Source organism: Kogia breviceps, chromosome 5 (genome assembly GCF_026419965.1).
Source record: "Kogia breviceps isolate mKogBre1 chromosome 5, mKogBre1 haplotype 1, whole genome shotgun sequence".
NCBI classification, from domain to species: domain Eukaryota; kingdom Metazoa; phylum Chordata; class Mammalia; order Artiodactyla; family Physeteridae; genus Kogia; species Kogia breviceps.
The window spans coordinates 90722861-90749875 of NC_081314.1; the positions used below are offsets into that span (position 1 = coordinate 90722861).

General features: G+C 41.1%; 2 protein-coding genes across 2 annotated transcripts in view; one reads left to right on the forward strand and one right to left on the reverse strand.

Annotated features, from left to right (window-relative positions):
* The window catches only part of SIDT1 (SID1 transmembrane family member 1), an 87752-nt gene extending 75317 nt beyond the window's left edge, over nucleotides 1–12435 (reverse strand). Inside the window, exon 1 of the mRNA XM_059063868.2 lies at nucleotides 11870–12435. Within this exon, the coding sequence (XP_058919851.1) occupies nucleotides 11870–12082 (213 nt within the window). The 5' untranslated portion in view covers nucleotides 12083–12435. The remainder of the gene's footprint in view (nucleotides 1–11869) is intronic.
* A 2928-nt stretch (nucleotides 12436–15363) lies between these two features.
* SPICE1 (spindle and centriole associated protein 1) overlaps nucleotides 15364–27015 on the forward strand; it is a 91107-nt gene continuing 79455 nt past the window's right edge. The window contains exon 1 of the mRNA XM_067034625.1: nucleotides 15364–15386. Coding sequence (XP_066890726.1) covers nucleotides 15384–15386 — 3 coding nt within the window. The 5' untranslated portion in view covers nucleotides 15364–15383. The remainder of the gene's footprint in view (nucleotides 15387–27015) is intronic.

Consider the following 27015-nt stretch of genomic DNA (forward strand, 5'->3'; position numbering starts at 1 on the left):
CAAAAGCACCACAAGAAAGCTCTCCTCCAACCCATTCCCTACCCATGGCCTCTTAGACTGAGGGTGGCCACTTGCCTCTCACCCCAAGAGCTGACCATCTTCTGTCTCTCCAGGCCTCTCCCAGACTTTGCATTAGCTCCTCTGGCCTACTGCCCTCAGTCTGGCTTGAGGCATCTCCAGCCTTGGCTCCTGGGAGAGAGCCAGGGGCCTCTGTTGTTTCACCAAACTCTTAGGTATTGGAGTCTGCTCATCTCTGTGTGTGATTCCTTTTTCCTCTTTATCTTTTCTGTCTTTTTCTCTCTGTTTCCTGCTTATATTCCTTCTCTTGGGAGGGAGAAAAAATTATACAGAGGTAAAAATAATTTATTTTATGGTTTGAGGCAGAACACAAGGATCTACTCCCTGGATTTTATTTATATGCTGAGTGATTGCACTGCAGGCATGTTTCTTCTAGAGTTATTCTGAGGCCTACTTAATTAATGCTCTAAAGAAGGAAAAGCACTACAAAACTGCGATGATTGTCAGAGTTATGATCTGATGTTTATCAGTTGTTTATTTCTGTAGTGGTATTCATTGCCAGACTGGTGCCATTTATAATTTTAAATAAGTATTGGCAGGATATAAGTATTACCTAAAGAAAACTGCTTTCTTTTTAGCGGTATGAGGGCTTCTCACTGTTGTGGCCTCTCCCGTTGCGGAGCGCAGGCTCCGGATGCGCAGGCTCAGCGGCCATGGCTCACGAGCCCAGCTGCTCTGCGGCACGTGGGATCCTCCCAGACCGGGGCACGAACCCATGTCCCCTGCATCGGCAGGCGGACTCTCAACCACTGCGCCACCAGGGAAGCCCGAAAACTGCTTTCTAAACAAGACAAAGCCAATCATCTGCAAACAGCATCGCCTTCAAAATCTTCAAAGAAAATTTCCTGAGACTAGCAGAAATGGCCTCAGGGAAGGCCATATTTCAGAGACACAGCTATTTCTAATCATGGAGTAAACAGTGTGGCCAAGATGATATATATGACTTGAATTCTTCTCTGGTGCTCAGGTAAGATGTTCCTCTTTCAATGGGCAAAGATAGCCTGCAGTAGCCCAGATTTGCTCCCTTTGGTCCCTGATCACTTATGTCTGGGTCCATGTAGCTGTCTTCCAACAAATGTCTTGGCTAGAGAACACCCCATGAAAACTTTTGGTGGGGTTGATTTGGGGGCTGCCCAGCATCCAAATGCCTTGCATGTTTTAGAGAAACTTCCTCCCCTCCACCCCACTGTGTGAGTTTTGTGGGAGGCAAGGCTGCCTGTGGATGCCATAGGGGCCAGTTACGGGACCCACGCTCGGAGAGTTGGATGCTCCCACTTGGTACTTTCAACGGTGATTAAGTGATACAAAGATGAAGGAAGAGTTTAACACTCGCTGTCAACGGTGACATCAGTAGGGACCATGACAACAGGGCCCAGGGGTGACCATGTCTAATGGCAGAGGAGGTGGTAGTGCCTAGGTGAGCATCCTGGCCACGACATTTCTGCTGCGTGGCTGTTGTTATAATTTCTTGCAGTGTATTCTCTCTTGATTCCCATAGTATGAGCTTAGGAGCTCAGGTTGGATGCTATCCAATATCCTTCTAGTAAATTCTTTTTCTCCTTATGTTAGCCAGTTGATTTCTGTTGCCTGCAGCCAATAACCTTGCCCGACCCCATACCCTCTTTCCTTCTCTGTCTACTTCACTCATAGCCCACAGCTAACTTGAGCCTTACTGTCCACAGATCTCCCCAAACCATCTCTGCACACCCAGACTTCACTCTGTTCGCCTGTTTCCTTATCCCCCACTTTTTATCCCTTAATTACCCAGATAAACATTGTCCTTCTCCTAGAAACCTATAATTCCTCCACTCTGGTGAAGACGGTGCAGGGAGAGAGTGGGGACTAATACAGGATTCCTTTTTTGCAAGTATTAGAGAGGATAAAATAAAACTGTGAGCATTTACATGCTAATTTTGGGGGGAGCATAACATACACCCCCAGTTAGACAAATTAAAATAGTTGTGAGTCACTTCATCCACAAAAGGGCAGTTAGATCTAAAGGGACAGAAAGAGTCAGTCATTCCTGTTTGCTATGGCTTATCTTCATAGCTATTTAGTGGGGATCCAGAAATACCAGTTCTCAGGGTTAATACTGCCCTAGAGGAACATATAGGTTAACTGCTTAGGTCTCCAAGCCGCCCTATGTCTGGCACAAAGAAGGAACCCAGCATTAATGACAATAAAGCACAAAAGAGATGAAGACTGGTCCACAGGATGGTGGGTGCCTGGGGCTCTGTGAAACACTGAAGGAAATCTGTCACATTCACCGTTTTCCTTAGTGTCAACTCTGCTTGCCTGACTAAACACAGGCAAATGGATGCCTGGACGATCCACAGAGGAAAAACAGAAGTGAAAATCCTCTTGTTTCAACTTTCAGTAACTGTAAGGGAGTCAGACATAAAGCTCTTAAACTGTGTGATCAAACAACCTGACTGTGGAATTATGACTATGGTATTTAAACATTTTTATTGTTGTTGATAAGCATAACAGATGTGCTCTTGTGGGAGGTTTAGTAGAAACATTCTGAGGAAATGTCCCCAGGAACCTGAGTTATGTTCCTGGCTTTGCTTCAAACTAGTTATATAATTTGGACAAGTAATTTATTTTACCAGCTCAGTTTTCTCTCCTTTTAAGAGAGAGGAGATTGGGTAATTTAAAAGGTCCTTTCAGCTCTTAAGTTTAAAATACAATTACCTCTTTCTTATGGTTTTGAGGGATATTTTGTGTTTCTTTATTGATAGAAAAAACATCACAAATGCAAGCCCAATGACACACTTCTGTAGCTAAGCAGACTTGACAAAGAAAATCTTGTTGACATGAAAAAAGGAAATAATGGTACAAGAAGTCAAAACAAATATATACTGATTGCCCAAATAATGTATGCTCTTCATCCTCCACTGTTGTTATTATTAACATTCTATAGCAAAACCTTAAAAATTGGGAGACTGGCTCTGAATCAGGAAGGAAGGAACAAAACATATCTCCTGAGATGAAGAAGAAAGAATATTTTGCCAGTAGCAAAGCTTCAAACGACCAGAGAAGAGAAAGAACCTTGATGGACTGACAGTGTTCACAGGAGACTGGAAAGACAAAAGGGATGGAAGAAGCAGAGAGACATAAGATACATAGAAAAAAGGAGCAACAAGAGAATGGTAGAGATCGGAGATGGTGGTAACAGAGGGGAAGGTTGGGAACAATGAGCCCCAAATAAAGAGTTGCTTCAAACTCTTTAGTCCAGGATAGGCAATAAATGTATACACACATACGCAGTACTATAATACTAAAAATATAGGGTGGCCTTTTCAACAAATGGTGCTGGAACAGCTGGCTATCGTATGCAAAACAAAAACAAAAACCACACAAAAATTCTAGACAGAAACCTTACACTTTTCACAAAAACTAACCCTAAATGAATCATAAATCTAAATGTGAAATTCAAAACTATAAAACTTCTAGAAGATAATATAAGGAGAAAATCTAGGTGACCTTAGATTTTATGGCAGACTTTTAGATACAACACCAAAGGCATGATCCATGGGGAAAAATTGATAAGTGGTACTTCATTAAATTAAAAAATGTCTGCTCTGTGAAAAATGCTATTAAGAGAATGAGAAGACAAGCCCATAGACAAGGAGAAAATATTTGCAAAACTTGTTTCTGATAAAGGACTGGTATCCAAAATCTGCAAAGAACACTTAAAATTCAACAATGAGGAAACAAACAATCCAATTTAAAAATGGGCAAAAGATTTGCAAAGATGCCTCACCAAAGAAGATATACAGATGGCAAATAAGCATATGAAAAGATACTCAACTGTATATGCCATTAGGAAACTGCAAATTAAAACAATAAGATATCATTCTACACCTATCAGAATGGCTAAAATCTAAAGCACTGACAACCCCAGATGCAGATGAGGATATGGAACAAAAGGAACTCTCATTCATTGCTGGTGAGAGTGCAAAATGGTACAGTCATTGTAGAAGACAAGTTTGACAGTTTCTTATAAAACTAAACATACTTTTGCCGTATGATCTAGGAATTAAGCTCCTTGGTATATACCCAAATGAGATGAAAACTTATGTCCACACAGAAATCTGCACCCAAATGTTTTCGGCAGTTTTATTCGTAATTGCCAAAAATTGGAAGCAACCATGATGTCTTTCATAGGTGAATGGATAAACAAACTATGACATATCCAGACAATGTAATATTATTTAGTACTAAAAAGACATAAGCTATCAAGCCATGAAAATATATGGAGGAAGCTTGAAGGCATATTGCTAAGTGAAAGAGGCAAGTCTGAAAAGGCTACATGCTGTATGATTTCAACAATATGACATTCTGGAAAAGACAAAACTATAAGGAGAGTAAAAAAAAAAAATCAGTGGTTGCTAGGGTTTGAAAGAAAGGAAGGGATGAATAGGTAGAGCACAGGGGATTTTTATGGGAGTGAAATTATTCTATACAACTCACCATAATGATGGATATTATGACACTGTGCATTTTTCAAAACCCATAGAACTGTACAACACTAATAGTGAACCTAACGTACACTGTGGACTTTAGTAAATAATAAAGGCCAATAAAATATCAATATTATACCAATATTTGTTCTTCATTAGTGTACCATGCTAATGTAAGATATTAATAATAGGGGAAACTGTGTGTGGATGGGGGAGGGTGGGGAGAGGATATATGGGAACTCTCTGCACTTTCTGCTTAATTTTTCTGTAAACCTAAATCTGCTTTGAAGAGTAAGGTTTTGTTAAAAATATGTACATATAGGGGACAGTGAGGAAGCAAACACAGTCGAAAATCTTTTGCAGCCAAGGTTAGGCAGAGGAAGAGGTGAACTTTTGTCTACACTCTTAAATGTCCACAGTATCAAGTGTAAGTTCCCAGGTAGCCAAAGGATGTTTTTACTCAGGACAACATGTTACTTGATGATGTTAGATAAACTTTAATTTTGCCACCATTTTTTTTTTTTTTTTTTTTTTTTGCGGGCCTCTCACTGTTGTGGCCTCTCCCGTTGCGGAGCACAGGCTCCGGATGCGCAGGCTCAGCAGCCATGGCTCACAGGCCCAGCCGCTCTGTGGCATGTGGGATCCTCCCGGACCGGGGCACGAACCCGTGTCCCCTGCATCGGCGGGCGGATTCTCAACCACTGCGCCACCAGGGAAGCCCTTGCCACCATTTTTGGAAATTAAGTATTTTATTCAAACACTTAAGAGTCTAACCAAAACATAGGTGATCTTCACTTTTAACTAACCAATACTTTCATAATTACATAGTGACGCCCCTGGCCATCCTTGAGATCAGCTGTAGAAGGCTGGGTCCAAAATAAAGTTCCTTAAAATTATGGATTGAAAACTAGCTCCTCAAAACCTTTTCCGTGGTCCAAATAGAGAGAAAATTTCTCACTTCTTGGGAGCTGTGACAGGGAAGTGGATTCCTATAGCTTTCTTATCAGGAAAGAAAACTTATATTCAACTTTCTCTTGACACATTTTTCAATATAAGACAACTTCAAGCCAGCTTTACTATTCTTGTTAAACTAACTGAAAAATCCCCTGTTGAATCTTGTAGCAAAATTAACATCTGCATATAACTTCTTCCCAATAGTAAAATCAATTTCTTTGGCTATTACTGCCACTTCAAATAAACTGAGGGGATGAGGGGAATAAGAATTTGAAGTAATTAATTATTACAGCAAATTAATTTTAATTTTATTAATAACATTTACTGTATAATTTAAATTTGCTATATAACATTCAGCTCTGCTTTTCAGGAATGGAGCACTATCTTTTAACATGTAAATCAACTGCTTCTCCTATCTAAGTTTTACACACATTCTTATATATAAAAACCAAAGGATCTTAGGCTGAGGACTTAATAGAATACAATGTTATTCTTATTGCTGCCTTAGGTTTTAAGCAAAATACAGGTCCTTAGGTTTTGTTTTGGTTTGCATAGCCAAACAATGTACTGGAAAACCTCAAAGTTTCCATTTTCAAAACGTCCAAGTAAAGAAAAAAAAAATCAATGTTTATAATTTTTTTTTCTTAGCAAAATAGAAAAGACTATGATTATATTGTCTGGCAGCCCATGATGTATTTGATATTTTTCTTAGCAAATACGCAGAAAGGATGGTGAGGCCCCAATTCCAATAGCTCATTAGATGTGCCTTTAAATCATTAACGCACCATCTTGGTGTGTTGACATGAACTTCAGTCAGCTCCAGCATTAAACAATTCAGGAAGAGCTGGCTAACATACTCTGGGGTGCTGCATGGCAACGTGTAATAATATCAGCAGGGTGTGGTTACTTCTCTTTGAAATAAAGAAATGCTGGCACTTCTAGCAGCAAAGAGGTTTCACAGTATCTTCAAGTCCCTTGGTCTTTAAGATTCAAGCTAACAGTGAGGAATGACATAGGAGATACATCAGGTAACACATTGAAACCAAATCAGGAAAGGCAGAAAGGCTGAAAATCTTGATGAACTGTATAAGAACCTAAAACACCCTGTCAGAAGGGACCATCACAGCAGTAAAATCTACACAAAACAAAATAACAACTGAAAAACCAAACCCAACACTACAGCAAGCTTATAGACATGGCACTCAGCAAGAAACAAAAAGGAATTGAAAAACAAGTTCAGCACAAGTAGCAAAGGTAGAGGTCCATTGTACAGTTTAGCATATGATTATCAGGTCAAGGCAGGCAGAAGATGGTCCCTTCATAAAATCAGACTCATAACTGGAGTAATGTCAGCCCCTAAATACCCTTATGGCATGTTGATACTCTTTTTTCAGAGCCACGCAGGAAAATGTGAGAGGTGACTCTACGGACTGAATGTCTGTGTCCCCACATCCCCAAATTCATATGTTGAAGCCTAATCTCCAGGGTGATAGTATTTGGAGGTAGGGCCTTTGGAAGTTAATTAGATCATGAGGTTGGAGATCTCGTGATGAGATTAGTGCCCTTATAAGAAGAGACAGGAGAGAGCTGGCTTCTCTCTCTGCTCTCTGGGCCACACGAGGACATGTCTGTAAGTGCTGTTTACAAGTGAGTAAAGTGAGTGCTGGAAGCCAGCTCTCACCAGATACAAGTCTGCTGACACTTTGATCTTGGACTTCCCAGGCTCCAGAACTGTGAGAAATCAGTGTTTGTTTTCTAAGGCACCCAGTCTATGGTACTCTAACAGCCTGAACTGACTGAGACAGTAACCAACCACCCAGGTAATGTGCTAATGAGATGATTCTTCCCAAACAAGCACCAGTCCAGTTCAGTAAGGAGATGTGGGAGGACAGCAGAGGAGGTTTCTCTGCCTCATTTTGTAAAGAACGCGGGGAGAGTACATATGACATGGAGAGAACTGAGGCTATTGCATCAACATTTTAAATTCTTCTAAGTAGTAATGTATACAGCTAGAAGCTACCCCTGTAATGTCCTGTTCATGAGAACTGGATAGGCTTTTTCAGTCTGGATCTAACAGGCTGGTCTAACTGATTCTAGATACTGGTTGATATTAATAAAGCCAAGATTTGTTCCTTAGGCATAGACAACTATATGTCATGAAAAGATAAATGCCTCAGTTTAATAAACAAAATAAAAGAAATAAGTCCAGAGAAATATTTCAAATTCAAAAATCTATGGCAAACAATGAATTCTGTCACTGAAAGCCCCAGAGAAGACCTCTTGCTGGGTCATGGTTAGATTTTTATTTAAGGGCTTCTTATCATCATGTAGCTCAAATCTACATCTTATTATTGTCGCCACGTGTCTCTGCGAGAGTATTCTCATTTCCCAATAAACCTGCTTTTATGCCCTCTGTCCCAGTCAAACCCATCCCTGACAATTTTCTCCATAAGGAGACTTCCTTCTTGTTTGGTCCCAGCCCTTGAGGCAATGAAACCCTACACCCCTTGAAAGGAGTCTCCAGACACTGCCCCTCCAGGGGCTGAAATGAACCACGATCTTGCCTGACCTATACCTTCAATCGTTATTTTCATTATCCTTCTTTAAACCAGTCACTCCATTCCTTCAGTGATTTTTCTTTTAACGGCAACTTCATATTTACATTACTCTCAGCCTGGAAGGCATGTGAGACTTTTCCAGGTGCTAGCTTAGCTAATTAGCATGACACATTTGGCTAAATAGTTCTCCAAGACAGCGTTAGGTATGGAAGATGCAGTGGCTGACCGGAGAGGTTAGGAACAAAGTCTCCCACAGCGGTTTCCTCTCTGCACCAAAGCCTAAACTTAGAATAGTCTTTCTCCTCCAAGCTGAAGGAAAGAGAATGGCAAACATACCAATGGCTTGAAGCGAAAAGAAAAAAAGATTAAAACGAAAAAAATTAGTCTTTTTTTTTCCTAAACCGAATTTTTTTTCGTTGTTTTTTTTAAAATGCACTTATCCACATTGTTTTAATTTTTTCTTCCTTTGCTTACAGCATTATAATCAGTATTTGCAGTGTCTTTATATGAAACATCCGGTGTAATTTTAATGATGATTAGTCTTTTCAAAAATAAAAATCTTTGGGCTTCCCTGGTGGCGCAGTGGTTGAGAGTTCGCCTGCCGATGCAGGGGACGCGGGTTCGTGCCCCAGTCTGGGAGGATCCCACATGCCGCGGAGCGGCTGGGCCCGTGAGCCATGGCCGCTGAGCCTGCGCGTCCGGAGCCTGTGCTCCGCAACGGCAGAGGCCACAACAGTGAGAGGCCCGCGTACCGCAAAAATAAATAAGTAAAAATCTTTAAATAAACTGTACTTAATTAAATGAGAAAAACTTGTGTGAAGTCAAGATTTCTGGAGAGCTAGATGCTATGTGAAAATTAGGAAATAAAAGTTATGTTCATTGGAAAAGAAATGGGAAGCATTTGAAAAAGGGTTCAGGAAAGTCTTTTTATAATGCTCTGTAATGTGAATTTAATGATTTAATGTGCTACATGTCCATTAGTGCCAATATAAACACTGTTATATGTATTTCATTCAATATTTTTCAGTTTTCCAATTAAGAATACACCTATGTCTAAACCAAATTCTTAGTTGCACTGAAGACAGGTAGATGGGAAATGACGTGTGCAGCGGAGAGAGCCCTGACCAAGACTTTGCTCAGGTTAAAGGAAAAAGGTTCTGCTCTTGGGCTTATAGCTCTTTATTTAGCAGAGTTCTTTAGTGAGTTTGGGGTTGGTCATGGAGGCAAAACTGCTTGATGTGAGAGAATAACAAAAATTTAGAGACTGAGAGGCCAGCATTTGTGGTGAGGGGTGGCCAAGAAGATGGTGACAAGCCAGGGCCTGAAAAATAGTGCCACCAAACTGAGGAATAGCTGGTAAATTGTTATGACGGTGTTGCTTAGATTTCTGGTTTAATCTATCACCTACTCTGTGCTGTTCTGCAATTCCCTTATGTTACTCCAAACCTTCAGTAAAATTCTGCTATATCCAACAGGATTGTGTTCATGGTATTAGAAGGAGGGGGTGCTGGTCTCCAACATGAGGCAAAAGGGACCAAGAAGAGAGGAGGCCATCAAGAGAAACAGAATAATGGTTTGGATGGGTAGGTCAGAACAATACCATTTCTGGAGAAAGCAACTGGAATACAGGACTGGAGGGAGAGAAGGGCAATTTTCCAAAGTAAATTGATTGAGGATTCCACTGTCTTATTTGCACATTAAAGAGAAGTTTCAGAAGGCTGTAAGATTTGAGGACATCTGGTTCATATTATTGCATACTGGCATTAATAATTAAAACACTTGAGTTTTCTGCTAGTCCTAAGGTTTCCAACTATATTTCTCAGACTAGTAAAATTTAGGGACTGTCAGCTTTTTATTGTATTATGCAGAGATATTTTAAAAACTAATTATCACCATTATTTCATAAAATAAAGGGCATTTTAACAAACATACAGGCAAAATGGAAAGAGCATAATCTCAGAACAATTTTTAAAAATTTTGTTTTTATCTGAAATGATCTCACATTCAACCTACTAAAAAGTATATTTTATTTAGGTTTAGCTTAAAGACTCCTTAAATCTTTTTTCAACTATTTATTCATTTTTTCAGAAACATTAGTAAACCTGTTATGTGCCAAGCACTGTGCTAGGTACTAGGGTATAGAGATGGACGTGACTCTGCCCTCATCCTCAATATCTCACAGTTTTCTGGGAAAGTCAGGTAGGTGACCCTAACTGCAAACAGTACAACGTGTGCTGAGGTAGAGGAACTCACTGAATACTGCAGCCAAAAAGGTCCAAAGAACAGTAAAAAAGCAGTCACTCTATCTCTAAGCAGCAGTGTAAGAAATACTAAAGCCTGATGTAGGGTCTTACTTTGCACACATCATTTGAGTTTCTTTACCAATGATTTAGGGGGAAACTGGCAGTACACCCCAGAGATCATGGGGTTTTTCAGACATTTATTTATTCTGAGCCAATAACAGGGCTGGGAACACACTTCAAGTGCAATGTCAGCTGGTCCATACAGCACACAGAACTGGAAAAGGTGGGTTACAAGGAATATGGGGAGTAAAAACTGACACCCCCCCCACTTCTCTACAGTGGAATGGCTCTGCACACAGCCACTCTGCTTACTTCAGGAGTACAACTTAAAGGTCAGCGAGGGACAGGACAGGGTAAGAATATGGTGACATGGTCCATGGTGAAGACCAAGGATCTGGTGCCAGACTGGAGATGGTGCACTTGCCCAGTACACACACTTGGGAAATGTCTGGGAGTGGTGATGGGCACACTGTTCCCTCTTGGCTAAATACTACCCCAAGCTACCAGGTTTCTGAATTTTGATCCTAAGTGAGAGTTAGGGAGGCGTATCATGGTATCCCAATCATCTGGTTCTGGAATTTCCCCAGTGAGTAGGAAATGCTGGCATAGTAAGGGATACATATACATTCATACATATGTATACATATATATACACATTCATTCACATACATTCCTGGGAAGAAGATCTAGAGGCAGGTACACTGGGGAGTTTTCTCTTTTCTCTGTGCCTCCTATTAGAGGAGAAGAGCTAACTGTATGCGTTTTCTTACATTATACAATCAGAGTATATGTGTCAAAGTGGTAGTTGCTGGAACAGTCCTTTCCTTCCCTTGTCTCACCTCAATTTTTGTCAGAAATAGGTCTAGAACTTTCACTCAATTATCCATCCTTGTATAAAATCAAGACCTCTATAAATCGGCTGATGGCTGCAGTTCCAATATCTTTGGTCGGGTCTTCTGGCTTCTCTGAAGCACAAACGTGTGACAACGGTACAGAAACGCAGGCAGTGACTCTTGAACACACAGAGGTTCTGCAGCTCGGTCCGTTCTCACACATTCCCATTTTAGATTCTGAGCAGCTCTCCCTCCCCATGGGCTATGAAATAGAAGTCTGGCAGAATCATTCAAAAGAGATGAGGTTCCTTCCCCGCAGGGGATTAGGAACAGAGGTGCAGTCCTTTCCTCCTCAGCCTTAGAAATCGTGACCTCCCTAGAGAAGGGCCCAGCAGGGGGCCAGGACCCGCAGACGGTGCGGGGAACCAGTGCCCCTGCAAAGCCCAGAAATGCCAGAGACCAGGCCGGGAAGGCGCGAGAGGAGGCGAAGATGTCCCCGAGGCCGGTAGCGGAGGATGCGGCAGCTTGGGCAAGGCAGTGATTGCTTTGAAGGAGAAAGGGAACGAGGGTCCCCTGGTCCCTGTGGTCTCCCGAGGTCGATTCCCCAGGGACCCAGAGCAGCGACGGGGCTCTGAGATCTGGCAAGTTCCTGGCAGCGAAGGGAGCGAGTGTCTTACCTGGCCGGGCTGGCTAGTGTAGTTGAAGGAGTAGATGTTCTCGGTGCTGAGGCTCACCACCCCGTTGTAGATGCGATCGAACTCAGCGCCCCTGGCGGGGTCGCGGGGGTCGCGGCGCCGCGCTAAGGGTTGCGCGGGGAGCCCGCGTGCAGCCGGCGGCAGAAGCCAGGGCAGCGCGCAGAGCAGCGCGCAGAGCCGCGTGCAGCCCCGCATGGTGGGCGCCGCGCCCCAGGGGAGGCGGGGAGCGAAGAGCCTGTCCTTTCAAAGCCCCTTGCGGGCCCCGGCGCCGGCTGCAGCGCAGCGCAGCACAGGCGATGCCTGGCAAGCCCTGCCGACGAGTGCTGGCAACGCGCTGGCGAAAGGCTGATCAAATATTGATGCAGCCTCCTGGGGTCTCCACGGAAGGTCACGGGGCGGAGGTAGGGGGTGTGGAGGATAGGGGGACCGGAGGCTGCTGCTTTGCTTGCCGGCTTCTAAGTCCGTTTCCTTCCCCCTTTCTCATTTCTGAGAATCCCCCACTTACCCAGCCAGAATTTCAACCATATCTTCCCCCTCAACCTAAAAAAAAAAAAAAAAAAAAAAGCAAGAGAGAAAGAAAAAGATTGCATTTGGAGACATTAAAAAGAAATATCCACTAGTCTGAAGAATCAACCTGATCAGCCATTGAGAGGAAATTCAGTCAGTTTTAAATAAATAGGCACGCGGCTGCAAGCGAAGAAATAGAAAGCAACAGAGCCTGTCCCCCAAGGGGGTGCACGAGTTCGCATTTCTAGACTGCTACCTACAGAGACCTCCTGCTCCTCTGAATGATGGTTAACTCTCAATTCCTCCTTCTCTAACAGAATTCTCCCTTCTCAGCCACCTGCTTTATTTTCTTATCGCCTCCTAATCTCAAGGAGCCTCACGTCATCACTTTCTCTCTCCCTCGCCATACGTGTACGTATGTAAATATGTACAGTCATAAAAAAATAAATAGATATGGTAGAGAAAACAATTTTGAACACCGCCTTAAGTTTAGTCCTGGAAGTTGTCAAAGACGGCCCAGAGCAGCTGGCTTTGTGCAGAGGGCACAACTTCTGCCCCAACTTCTTGTCTACTTTACCTCTGCAATGACTTCTTAGATTTTGCAGAATCCCCAGGATTCTGTATTGTTTTTCAGGAGAGAAACCGCAGCCCCAACCTTTAGGAAGAAATTAGGGGAGTCAATTTAAACAGTTGAAGAGGCAGGTAAAGGGTGGGTTGAGAAGAGGATCCCCCGGAAGTCCTAGCAGAACATCAGTCACAAGTCAGGAGGACTCTTTTCTTTCAGCTTCAAGTTATTTGTAAACTAGAAAAGAATATAATTGAGTTCAACCTGAGGGAACATTAAAAAAGAAGCCAAAAGAAGGAAAAATATCATGTTCAAAGAATTAAGATTACAGATTAAAATCCTAGCATTTACCATTCAATGGGAAGGGTTTCTCTCTTTTTTTTTAACCTCATTGAATTACTATTTGATGTTTTATTAAAACATCAAAAACAATGAGCACAATATTTGGTATAAAGTTATAAGAGCACAATCAGAAAACAATGCAGATGGACGATTGAATTAGATGACTTCCTATTAGTACTTTTATTAGAATTTAAACCTTTTTTTTTTTTTTTTTTTACTTTTAAAAAAATGTTTTTGAAAATATATGGGCATGAGGACAAAAATACTGATTCAAAGAAGAGTCTGGGGGTAAAGTTTAAAATAGAACTGATTGTTTTTGAGAAACATAGCATGATAATTTCATCCAGAATTTGAATGATGTTAAATAGCTGTATTTAAAATGTCTATGTATCTTTTTATAAATTAAAAAAATTCCATGGGGCTTCCCTGGTGGCGCAGTGGTTGAGAGTCCGCCTGCCGATGCAGGGGACACAGGTTCGTGCGCCGGTCCAGGAAGATCCCACGTGCCACGGAGCGGCTGGGCCCATGCGCCAGGGCCACTGAGCCTGCGCGTCCGGAGCCTGTGCTCCGCAGCGGGAGAGGCCACAACAGTGAGAGGCCTGCATACCGCCAAAAAAAAAAAAAAAAAAATTTCATGAACTTGAAGTTTATGATGTACTTTGAGATTAGCTGGCCTGGCCAGTTCAAGCACTTTCTAGAGGAGTAGGATCATGGAGTCCTACTCAAACAGTAAGAGGTGTGAGGAACTGGCCCTTTCACAAGGTGACCCCTTCTTTGGGGGGCGTGTCTCATTATTAGAAAGATATTTCACATTTTAAATTGAAATCTGCCTCTCTTCCACTCACTGGTGTGAGTTCTGCCGTCTAGAACCGTAGGAAGAAACTTAATCCTTCTTCCACATGACAGCCTTGTAGGGATTTGAAGGGAGCTATGACCCTTCAAGGATTTATCCTAACTTTAAGTAATGAATTTAGAAGCAATTGGAACAGACCCTTTATCCCATAGAGCCCCAAATATTTATTTTAAGGCCATTATAGATGATATACCAGACAATTTGAGTGTTGCGTTGCAAATCAGGCTATACTGTGACTGACTCCTAACTCTAGCCCAAATCCAATGAATGACATTAGGTAATTAACCTCCCCAGGATTACAAGATCGCTGTAAGGATAAAAGGGGGGGGGGAGAATGTATTTGAAATTGTTTCAGTATTAGGAAGCATAAAATGTTATACGACCAAATATTATTATATGACTATATAGTTCAATAGCTAAAAAGTAAAATATGGGGGCTTCCCTGGTGGCGCAGTGGTTGAGAATCCACCTGCCGATGCAGGAGACACGGGTTCGTGCCCTGGTCCGGGAAGATCCCACATGCCACGGAGCAACTAAGCCTGTGAGCCATGGCCGCTAGGCCTGCGCGTCCGGAGCCTGTGCTCCGCAACGGGAGAGGCCACAACAGTGAGAGGCCCACATACCGAAAAAAAAAAAAAAAAAAAGTAAAATATGGTCCATCAGCCAGGTTTTAAAAATATCTACGATGCCAAGCTTCCACTGTGAGAGACTAAACATCCAAACAGACAATGCACAGTCCATGTATGAGGACAGACGCCCGACCCACAACCTCTGCAGCAGCCAGTCCAGGAAGCCAAACCACAAACTCTGTAGCAAATGGCCCAGAACAGTCAGGACTTGGTCAGTGACTGCCAGCTTCTTCAATTTTTGCTCCTGCTTCCAACTTAGGATCAGTCAGAGGAAGCCAAATATGTTCTACAAACCATAAAATGCGCCTGCTTCCAGCTTCTCCATGCCACCAAGATCCAAGCAGAGCACTTCTGAAAACCTTCCCTTTTTTTCACTATAAAGCTTTCCTACTCCCCTGCCTTTAAGTCTCTGCCAAACATAAGTGGTGGCTTACTATAGCAAGCTCTGAATAAATAACTTCTGGTTGTTTTCCTTGGGTGGTCCTTATTTCCATAGTGTTCCTGAAGGTTCCATTGAGATGTTGTCTGGACTGCCTGTCATCACGGACTCCAGCCTTCAATCAGGTGCAGTACCCACCGAGTCCACTTATAGGCATTGACATGGTAAGTCAGCACTGGGTCTGAACTCTGCCCTTTGCTTTGAGTTCTTTGGTTATCGAGTCTCAGTTTGATATCCCGGTTTTGTTATTGATTCCCATTTGTTCAGCATCTCTGGTGGAGTCAGGTCATTCCTTTTTATTCTTTTTTTTTTTTTGCTCTCTTTTCTACTTCTGTTTTATGTTATGCCATCTGAAAGTGTTGTTTATCACAGAGTAGAACACAGGCATAGATAGGCCTTTTAAGCTTTTTGTTTAAGCTGGTCTCACAGATCAGTATGGTTCTCACTTGCCTGGCATTCTTTTGGACATACGTTGCTTAGCCTAGATAAGACTATCCTCGTGTTTCAATTTTTTTTTTTGGTCCCCAGAGTTTGGCTTTGATCCACAGAGAGCTTCCTCTTTGGTTCTACACCTGCCTGGAGGTGTAGCTTGTTGGGTCTACATTTGGAGGCAGTTACCATCACACTGGGGGCTCAAGACTCAAAGTGTACAGCATCACTTTCAATGGACTGTTTGTTGCCAGCTCTTATGGGGTCAGCTAAGTCTAATTCCTCTCTTCCTTCTGGAAAAACTCCTACTTCTTATATGTCAACTCATTACAGTTCTAATTCTTGCACCTGTGTTTCAAATGGCATAACTTCCCCGAGGATGATCTGGGCCTTCAGTGGCCACTGTGTGGAACACTGGGCTTGAACAAAATTGTTCATTTGAGAGGTGCCTTAAAAAAGAAAGAGAATAAACTTCTCAGACTCAATGGGCAGCATTTTTTTTTTACTGGTTTGCAGACACCTTGAAATGAAACTCTGTTCAAAATTGCTTCACTAAAAGATTCTTTGGTCAAAGCTCATGAACAATTTGGCAAACTTAAACAACAATCTAGACTCATTTCCATAGCAAGTCCTCTGCCTTGTCTTCCAGTTGCCTTCCTGTAGCCAGTTCCCCCCAATCCCATCCCCCTTATCTTTCTGCTCTCTTCCCTTCTGCCCATCCTCCTTCATATTCCTCTTGTCCAGACCTCCTACCTTTTGTCAGCAACTCTTCTAAAACCCTCAAACGCCAGTTGCCTCTAAGAATTCATCCCTCCCATAAGCTAGGTATGCAGACAAGCATAAAATTTCAACCTTGGACCCAGGGGGAATTAAGAGCTGTAATGAAAGATTTCTGTAAACCCAAGCAACACCAGCAAATATTCATGGAAGAATTTGGAATTCTTTGGATACATATGACCCAGGGCTACCTGACCTATACCAACTCGTACACATTGTGCTCAGAACCTCAGATGCTAAATCCTGGATGGCAAAAGCTGATTGGACTGATGCAGAAAGAGACCTACAGGATCCCTCTTTCCACAACAAACCCCAGGGTCAAAAAAAGCCCGTAAGATAGGTCAAAGTCTCCTAAAAGCCACACCTGAAACATTTCCAATAAAAGTTGATTGGACCATAATGCAATCATGCAACAAACAAAAAGATGAAACTATAAGAGATTTGGGGATAAACTAGAAAATACCTTCTAACACCACTAATCTTTCTACATCAACCCCTTCCATCTTTGCTCAGCCTCTTCTTTGGAGTAAACATAGCACACAGGTAGGTATTTCAAATAACCCACAGATCCTTCTTTAACTACAATCCTTGGGTCTCTGACTGAAAAACATTCCTTCCTGCTCTGTGATACCACCCCTACAAATTTATTATGGAGAGATATACTTTGCAAATGGAACTGTAATATTAAATGCACACAAGAGGGACTATTTCTGGTTTCAGAGGACTCACCTATTCATAGTCAAGTTGTGTCTGGTCTATATAAACCTCCCCTTCTCCACTCTATTTGGTGTATACTCCAGATGAAGATCTTGGCACTACATGACGCTCTATGGGCTAAAGTTCCCACAGGAATTGACATAGGAAAAACAATTGGAATGAAATCTATTAAAGTTCTGATAGATCCTACCAAACTCTTATCCAAACTTCCCCAAAGCCAGAAGCTAGAGCAAAGGAAAGCCTCAAATCTATGGTCCAGGGCTTCATATCCAAAGGCCTTTTCATAACCTTCACTAACCCTTGTAATGTTTCTGTGCTGCCAGTAAAGAAACCAAATGGACACGGATACTGATTTGTTCAAGATCTCAGGGACATCAATACAATTATTATCCCTTCCTTTCCATTAGTACCTAACTGAAACACTATGCTGTCATCAGTTGTTCCCCACATCACCTGCTTCACTGCAGCAGATTATTGCTCTGCCTTTCTCAGTGTGTGTCTACACCCGGGCTGTCAATACCTTTTTGCTTTCAACTGACTGGACAACGCTCTATGTGGACAGCTAGGCTCTAGCTGCCACTGCAAAACTTGTTGACTCTTCTGCTGAATTAGTTCTGGGCTCCCTGCTTGAACTTACGGTTCCACGTGGGGTAAAGACAGAACACTCAACACTTAAAAAAAATTTTTTTTGAATTTTATTTTATTTATTTTTTTATACAGAAGGTTCTTATTAGTTATCCATTTTATACATATTAGTGTATATATGTCAGTGCCAATCTCCCAATTCATCCCACCACCATTCACACCCCCTCCACAGTTTTCCCTGCTTGGTGTCCATACATTTGTTCTCTACATCTGTGTCTCAATTTCTGCCCTGCAAACTGGTTCATCTGTACCATTTTTCTAGGTTCCAAATATATGCATTAATATACGATATTTGTTTTTCTCTTTCTGACTTATTTCACTCTGTATGACAGTCTCTAGATCCATCCACGTCTCTACAAATGACCTAATTTCATTCCTTTTTATGGCTGAATAATATTCGATTGTATATATGTACCACATCTTCTTTATACATCGTCTATCGATGGGGGGTGCATCTGTCTTTTTGAATTATGGTTTTCTCTGGGTATATGCTCAGTAGTGGGATTGCTGGATCATATGGTAATTCTATTTTTAGTTTTTTAAGGAACCTCCATACTGTTCTCCATACTGGCTCTATCAATTTACATTCTCACCAGCAGTGCAAGAGGGTTCCCTTTTCTCCACACCCTCTCCAGCATTTCTTGTTTGTAGGTTTTCTGATGATGCCCATTCTAACTGGTGTGAGGTGATACCTCATTGTAGTTTTGATTTGCATTTCTCTAATAATTAGTGGTGTTGAGCAGCTTTTCATGTGCTTCTTGGCCATCTGTATGTCTTCTTCGGAGAAATGTCTATTAGGTCTTCTGCCCATTTTTGGATTGGGTTGTTTGTTTTATTAATATTGAGCTGCATGAGCTATTTATATATTTTGGAGATTAATACTTTGTCCATTGATTTGTTTGCAAATATTTTCTCCCTTTCTGAGAGTTGTCTTTTCGTCTTGTTTATAGTTTCCTTTGCTGTGCAAAAGCTTTTAAGTTTCATTAGGTCCCATTTGTTTATTTTTGCTTTTATTTCCATTACTCGAGGGGGTGGATCAAAAAAGATCTTGCTGTGATTTATGTCAAAGTGTTCTTCCTATGTTTTCCTCTAAGTGTTTTATTGTGTCTTGTCTTACGTTTAGGTCTCTAATACATTTTGAGTTTATTTTTTTGTATGGTGTTAGGGAGTGTTCTAATTTCGTTCTTTTACATGTAGCTGTCCAGTTTTCTCAGCACCACTTATTGAAGAGACTGTCTTTTCTCCATTGTATATCCTTGCCTCCTTTATCGTATATTAGTTGACCATAGATGTGTGGGTTTATTTCTGGACTTTCTATCCTGTTCCATTGATCTACATTTCTGGTTTTGTCAGTATCATATTGTCTTGATTACTGTAGCTTTGTAGTATAGTCTGAAGTCAGGGAGCCTGATTCCTCCAGCTCCAGTTATTTCCCTCAAGACTGCTTTGGCTATTCGGGGTCTTTTGTGTCTCCATACCAATTTTAAGATTTTTTGTTCTACTTCTGTAAAAAATGCCATTGGTAGTTTGATAGGGATTGCATTGAATCCATAGATTGCTATGGGTAATATACTCATTTTCACAATACGGATTCTTCCAATCCAAGAACATGGTATATCTCTCCATCTGTTGGTATCATCTTTAATTTCTTTCATCAGTGTCTTATAGTTTTTTGCTTACAGGTCTTTTGTTTGCCTAGGTAGGTTTATTCCTAGGTATTTTATTCTTTTTGTTGCATTGGTAAATGGGAGTGTTTCTTTAATTTCTCTTTCAGATTTTTCATCATTAGTGTATAGGAATGCATGAGATTTCTGTGCATTAATTTTGTATCCTGCAACTTTACCAAATTCATTGATTAGCTCTAGTAGTTTTCTGGCAGCATCTTTAGGATGTCATCTGCAAACAGTGACAGTTTTACTTTTTCTTGTCCAATTTGTATTCCTTTTATTTCTTTTTCTTCTCTGATTGCCGTGGCTAGGACTTCCAGCACTATGTTGAATAATAGTCATGAGAGTGGACATCCTTGTCTTGTTCCTGATCTTAGAGGAAATGCTTTTAGTTTTTCACCTTTGAGAATGATGTTTGCTGTGGGTTTGTCTTATATGGCCTTTATTATGTTGAGGTAGGTTCCCTCTATGCCCACTTTCTGGAGAGTTTTTATTATAAATGGGTGTTGAATTTTGTCAAAAGCTTTTTCTGCATCTATTGAGATGATCATATGGTTTTTATTCTTCAATTTGTTAATATGGTGTATCACATTGATTGATTTGCGTATATTGAAGAATCCTTGCATCCCTGGGATAAATCCCACTTGATCATGGTGTATGATCCTTTTAATGTGTTGCTGGATTCTGTTTGCTAGTATTTTGTTGAGGATTTTTGCATCTCTATTCAACAGTGATATTGGTCTGTAATTTTCTTTTTTTGTAGTGTCTTTGTCTGGTTTTGGTATCAGGGTGATGGTGGCCTCATAGAATGAGTTTGGGAGTGTTTCTTCTCTGCAATTTTTTGGAAGAGTTTGAGAAGGATGGGTGTTAGCTCCTCTCTAAATGTGTGATAGAATTCACCTCTGAAGCCATCTGGTCCTGGACTTTTGTTTGTTGGAAGATTTTTAATCACAGTTTCAATTTCATTACTTGTGATAGGTCTGTTCATATTTTCTATTTCTTCCTGGTTCAGTTTTGGAAGGTTATACCTTTCTAAGAATTTGTCCATTTCTTCCACGTTGTCCATATTATTGGCATAGATTTGCTTGTAGTAGTCTCTTAGGATGCTTGTATTTGTGCAGTGTCTGTTGTAAATTTTCATTTCTAATTTTTCATTTCTAATTTTATTGATTTGAGTCCTCTCCCTCTTTTTCTTGATGAGTCTGGCTAGTGGTTTATCAATTTTGTTTATCTTCTCAAAGAACCAGCTTTTAGTTTTATTGATCTTTGCAATTGTTTTCTTTGTTTCTATTTCATTTATTTATGCCCTGATCTTTATGATTTCTTTCCTTCTACCAACTCTGGGTTTTGTTTGTTCTTATTTCTCTAGTTCCTTTAGGTGTACAGTTAGATTTTTAATTTGAGATGTTTGTTGTTTCTTGAGATATGATTGTATTGCTACAAACTTCCCTCTTAGAACTACTTTTGCTACATCCCATAGGTTTTGCATTGTCGTGTTTTCATTGTCATTTGTCTCTAGGTATTTTTTGATTTCCTCTTTGATTTCTTCAGTGATCTCTTGGTTATTTAGTAACGTATTGTTTAGCCTCCATGTGTTTGTGTTTTTTACGTTTTTCCCCCTGTAATTAATTTCTAATCTCATAGTGTTGTGGTCAGAAAAGATGCCTGATATGATTTCAATTTTCTTAAATTTACTGAGGCTTGATTTGTGACCCAAGGTGTGATCTATCCTGGGGAATGTTCCGTGTGCACTTGAGAAGAAAGTGTAATCTGCTGTTTTGGATGGAATGTCCTATAAATATCAATTAAATCTATCTGGTCTATTGCATCATTTAAAGCTTGTGTTTCCTCATTAATTTTCTGTTTGGATGATCTGTCCATTGGTGTAAGTGAGTTGTTAAAGTCCCCCACTATTATTGTGTTACTGTCGATTTCCTCTTTTTTAGCTGTTAGCAGTTGCCTTATGGATTGAGGTGCTCCTGTGTTGGGTGCATATATATTTATAATTTATATCTTCTTGGATTGATCCCTTGATCATTATGTAGTGTCCTTCCTTGTCTCCTGTAACATTCTTTAGTTTAAAGTCTATTTTATCTGATATGAATACTGCTACTCCAGGTTTCTTTTGATTTCCGTTTGCATGGAATATCTTTTTCCATCCCCTCACTTTCAGTCTGTATGTGTTCCTAGGTCTGAAGTGGGCCTCTTGTAGACAGTATATATATGGGTCTTGTTTTTGTATCTATTCAGCAAGCCTGTGTCTTTTGGTTGGAGCATTTAATCCATTCACGTTTAAGGTAATTATTGATATGTATGTTCCTATGACCATTTTCTTAATTGTTTTGGGTTTGTTTTTGTAGGTCCCTTTCTTCTCTTGTGTTTCCCACTTAGAGAAATTCCTTTAGCATTTATTGTAAAGCTACTTTGGTTGTGCTGAATTCTCTTAGCTTTTGCTTGTCTGTAAAGCTTTTGATTTCTCCATCGAATCTGAATGAGATCCTTGCCAGGTAGAGTAATCTTGGTTGTAGGTTCTTCCCTTTCATCACTTTAAGTATATCATGCCACTTCTTTCTGGCTTGTAGAGTTTCTGCTGAGAAATCAGCTGTTAACCTTATGGGAGTTCCCTTGTATGTTATTTGTCATTTTTCCCTTGCTGCTTTCAATAGTTTTTCTGTCTTTAATTTTTGCCAATTTCATTACTTTGTGCCTCGGCGTGTTTCTCCTTGGGTTTATCCTGTATGGGATTCTCTGTGCTTCCTGGACTTGGGTGGCTATTTCCTTTCCCATGTTAGGGAAGTTTTCGACTATAATCTCTTCAAATATTTTCCCTGGTCTTTTCTCTCTCTCTTCTCCTTCTGGGACCCCTATAATGCAAATGCTGTTGCATTTATTGCTGTCCCAGAGGTCTCTTAGGCTGTCTTCATTTCTTTTCATTCTTTTTCTTTGTTTTGTTCTGCAGCAGTGAATTCTACCATTCTATCTTCCAGGTCACTTATCCGTTCTTCTGCCTCAGTTATTCTACTATTGATTCCTTCTAGTGTAGTTTTCATTTCAGTTATTTTATTGTTCGTTTGTTTGTTCTTTAATTCTTCTGGGTCTTTGTGAAATATATCTTGCATCTTCTTGATCTTTGCCTCCATTCTTTTTCCAAGGTCTTGGATCATCTTCACTATCATTATTCTGAATTCTTTTTGTGGAATGTTGCCTATCTGCACTTCATTTAGTTGTTTTTCTGGGGTTTTATCTTTTTCCTTCATCTGGTACATAGCCCTCTGCCTTTTCATTTTGTCTATATTTCTATGAATGTGGTTTTTGTTCCACAGGCTGCAGGATTGTAGTTCTTCTTGCTTCTGCTGTCTGCCGTCTGGTAGATGAGGCTATCTAAGAGGCTGTGCAAGTTTCCTGATGGGAGGGACTGGTGGTGGGTAGAGCTAGGTGTTTCTCTGGTGGGCAGAGCTCAGTAAAACTTTAATCCACTTGTCTGCTGATGGGTGGGGCTGGGTTCCCTCCCTGTTGGTTGTTTGGCCTGAGGCGACCCAACACTGGAGCCTACCTGGGCTCTTTGGTGGGGCTAATGGCAGACTCTGGGAGGGCTCATGCCAAGGAGTACTTCCCAGAACTTCTGCTGCCAGTGTCCTTGTCCTCACAGTGAGACACAGCCACCCCCTGCCTCTGCAGGAGACCTTCCAACACTAGCAGGTTGGTCTGATTCAGTCTCCTATGGGGTCACTGCTCCTTCCCCTGGGTCCCGATGCACACACTACTTTGTGTGTGCCCTCCAAGAGTGGAGTCTCTGTTTCTGCCACTACTGTCAAAGTTCTGCATTGAAATCCCGCTAGCCTTCAAAGTCTGATTCTGTAGGAATTCCTCCTTCCGTTGCTGGACCCCCAGGTTGGCAAGTCTGACGTGGGGCTCAGAACCTTCACTCCAGTGGGTAGACTTCTGTGGTATAAGTGTTTTCCAGTTTTTGAGTCACCCACCCAGCAGTTACGGGATTTGGTTGCGCCCCTCCTACTGTCTCATTGTGGCTTCTTCTTTGTCTTTGGATGTGGGGTATCTTTTTTGGTGAGTTCCAGTGTCTTCCTGTCGATGGTTGTTCAGAAGTTAGTTGTGATTCTGGTGCTCTTGCAAGAAGGTGTGAGAGCACGTCCTTCTACTCTGCCATCTTGAACCAATCTCAACACAACACTTTAAAGTCAGTCAGTTAACCTCTTATGAATTTCTGTTGCCCTCTCCCTCTCACATTACTATTAACTGCACAACTCGCTGAATTTTGCCACTCTCTTGCCCTTACCAGAAAAGGAACCTCACAATCGTCTTGCTTTAGCTAGGGATTTTCTGTACCTCGCTCAGCTTTATTAGAGAGGCTTCTCCCTTTGAGAATAGTATTTGTTGATCGGTCATACTTCAAAACCGAAACTGGAGATTATCATGCCATCGCTAATGCTATCACTAATCTCAACTCTCCATTTCAGGATAGTCCTCTACCTGAGGGAAAGTTAGTCCAGACGACAGAATTTATAACACTTATTAGAGCTTGTCAACTAGCCGAAGACCAGAGAATAAACACATATACAGATAGCAGGTATGCTTCTGGAGTAGTACATGCTGCTTTAGAAACAAAAAGATTCTCTCACTTCTGCTGGAATCCCCATCAAAAGTGGACAACAAGTTAAGAAATTTTTAGATGCAGTTCAACTTCCCAGTGAAACGGCTATTGTAAAGATTGAGGCCCATTGTAACACAGACAAAAAAATTAAATGGAAATTAAAGGAGATGCCCTAGTAGATCATTTTGCCAAACAAGCAGGCTTAACCAAGTTTATGATACTAACTAACCCCCTAAAAGACAAATCTCTGGATTGAGACAAAGAAGCAGTTATCAAATATCCACATCAAAAATCCAGCCCGGGGCTTCCCTGGTGGCACAGTGGTTGAGAGTCCGCCTGCCGATGCAGGGGACGCGGGTTCGTGCCCCAGTCCGGAAGATCCCACATGTGGCGGAGCGGCTGGGCCCGTGAGCCATGGCCGCTGAGCCTGCGCGCCCGGAGCCTGTGCTCTGCAACAGGAGAGGCCACAGCAGTGAGAGGCCCGTGTACTGCAAAAAAAAAAAAAAAAAGAAAAAATCCAGCCCATGATTTGGAAAAGGAAGAATGGAAGAAATGTGGTATATACTTCACTTTGATAATCCTTGAGACTCTCAAGATGACAATTTGGTGGCACCAGATGATTTCAAATGGATATAAGCTGAATTTCTCTATGAAACTACACATCATGGTGAAGACATATTGCTTACTATCTTAAATCAGTATTGGTGGGAAAACTTTAAAAGACAGCTGAGATTATTTTGGGGACATGTGTTACTTGTGAACAACATAATCCTGGAAAAACTGTAAAGATGAGGTGTCCAGGAACCAAAACCTCCAGGACCCTTTGAACACCTTCAGATAGATTTTATCCAGCTCCCACTCTCCATGGGATTTATTTATTTTTAGGGTGGGTTACAGCATTTTCTTACTGAAAATCTTCTTTGCTGAACATTCTTTGCAGTCTCTAAAAAGCTGCTTGATTTTGTGTTTCGAATCTGGGGTATACCAACTTTTATATCGAGTGACCAAGGCACACAATTTACATGAACTACTATAAAAGAACTTGGTAAGGCATCACTCTTTCTCAAAAACTATGCTGTCCTTACCACCCACAAACTTCTGGAAAGATGAAAAGAACCAATGGAATCCTTAGATTAAAATTAGCAAAACTTTCAGAAATTCTTGAGCTCTCTTGGCTAGAGGTACTCCCACTAGCCCTTTTGGCCATATGTCTCAGTGACACATTGGTTATATCCCTATGAACTGTTAACAGGAAGGCACATACTTTTAGAAATTTCACCCCTGATATTAGACTCTTTTCTGCTGCATATAGATGTGGTAAAATATTGCAAGTCCTATAATGGACACGTTAAGGCCAGCTTCACGTGACGCTTCTTAAATTGGCTCTTCGTGATCATCAGCTAGGAAATTTCATCATTGGAAGAGAGACTGGGAAAAACTTCTCTTGAACCTCACTGGAAGGGACCTTATTAGGTACTGTTAACAACTGTTGAAATACCTTTCTAGGCCCAAGATGGAGCCATTCCTTCCTGGGGAGCCACATTAGTAAACTGAAACTTAGATAATTTTCGCATCCCTTTAAATGCTCCACTTGATCAGAAATGCAGTATATTTAGTCGGTCAATCCCCAAATGCAAGCCAGCTCTTGGCCTTCTCACCCAAACATGGTTGACTGTGGGGCCCCAGCCAATCAGATATTTTCCATTTTTCTCTTTCCTGTTCTTTCTTTATCCTGTAAAAGCTTCCTTCCTTCTACTCCATTTTGCAGTTCTCCAAAAGGAGATTGTCTACTTCATGAAGTGTTAAGTAAAGTTGGTTTGTATCACCTAAGTTGTCTTCTTTAATCATTTTTTAGCACAACAAATATATTAGTGAAACTTCAGTAAGTCAATTCTTGACTTAACTTTTCACAGCTAAATAAGCAACTCAGAGTTCCATATAACTGGAAGTCTACTCCAATAGGGGACTTCAAGCTGAGGATTATCACAGATCCTTTAGAAGCAGCTGATCTTTGGAAATAGACAATGGACTGAAGACCTTTGAAATAAGCACCTGGCCTTGGAAAATGGACAGATTCCAACTAAGACATTGTACCAGGACCCCTGTCTAATTGTTGTTTTATTTTTGACTGACTTATTGATATTCTCCTTCTCTATTACTATATAGATCACTGATGTTTTCTACCCAGAATGCTCCATTCTCTCCCCCCCCCTTTATTATAATTGTTGGATCAGAACATAGTCACTCTTCTTAGATTGTCCCAGATAGGACCCTCTGCCCTCAGCCTTACTGACTGTTGGATATGCCATTCATCATTGGATTCTCACAATGCAAACATATAGGCTAGCATCAAATGAGATCATAGAGAACTATAGCCAATGGCTATTACACTTGCACCTACATGGACAAACTACATTAAACACATTAACCTGTGACTCTGCTAGTTTCCCTTCTCCCAGAGAAAGAATCAATTAGTACAATCTATTGATCAGACCCCAGGTAATTCTAAATTTGAATTCAGCAAACTTTGTAGGGTGATGGGCCAAATACTTGCCACTTGGAAGAGACTAATAGAGATCTAAATATGTAAGTTCTTGGTTCTGACTTCATTTTATGATAAAATCTTTTTCTCGGATCTCCATGTGCCCCTCCCTATAGGCTACTACTTCCTTTGCAGGCAGAACACATGGTCTTGTTTGCCTCAGACTAAGATTTTATCCACTTTAGTAATAGCATCCCAAGACTTCTTTATACACCTAGACTCTAATTCTATAAACTACCAAGGATGGAAATTCTGACTCAGATGCAAGCTACAAGAGGAGACTGCCCTTGATTGTTCAGGCACTCTACCTGGAGGAATTGCTAACTCATTGTTTATCCTAATAATCAGAGCAGTCTTCTCAATGGTGAGAATTATACAAATAGAAAGGACTATAAGATGAAGTTATC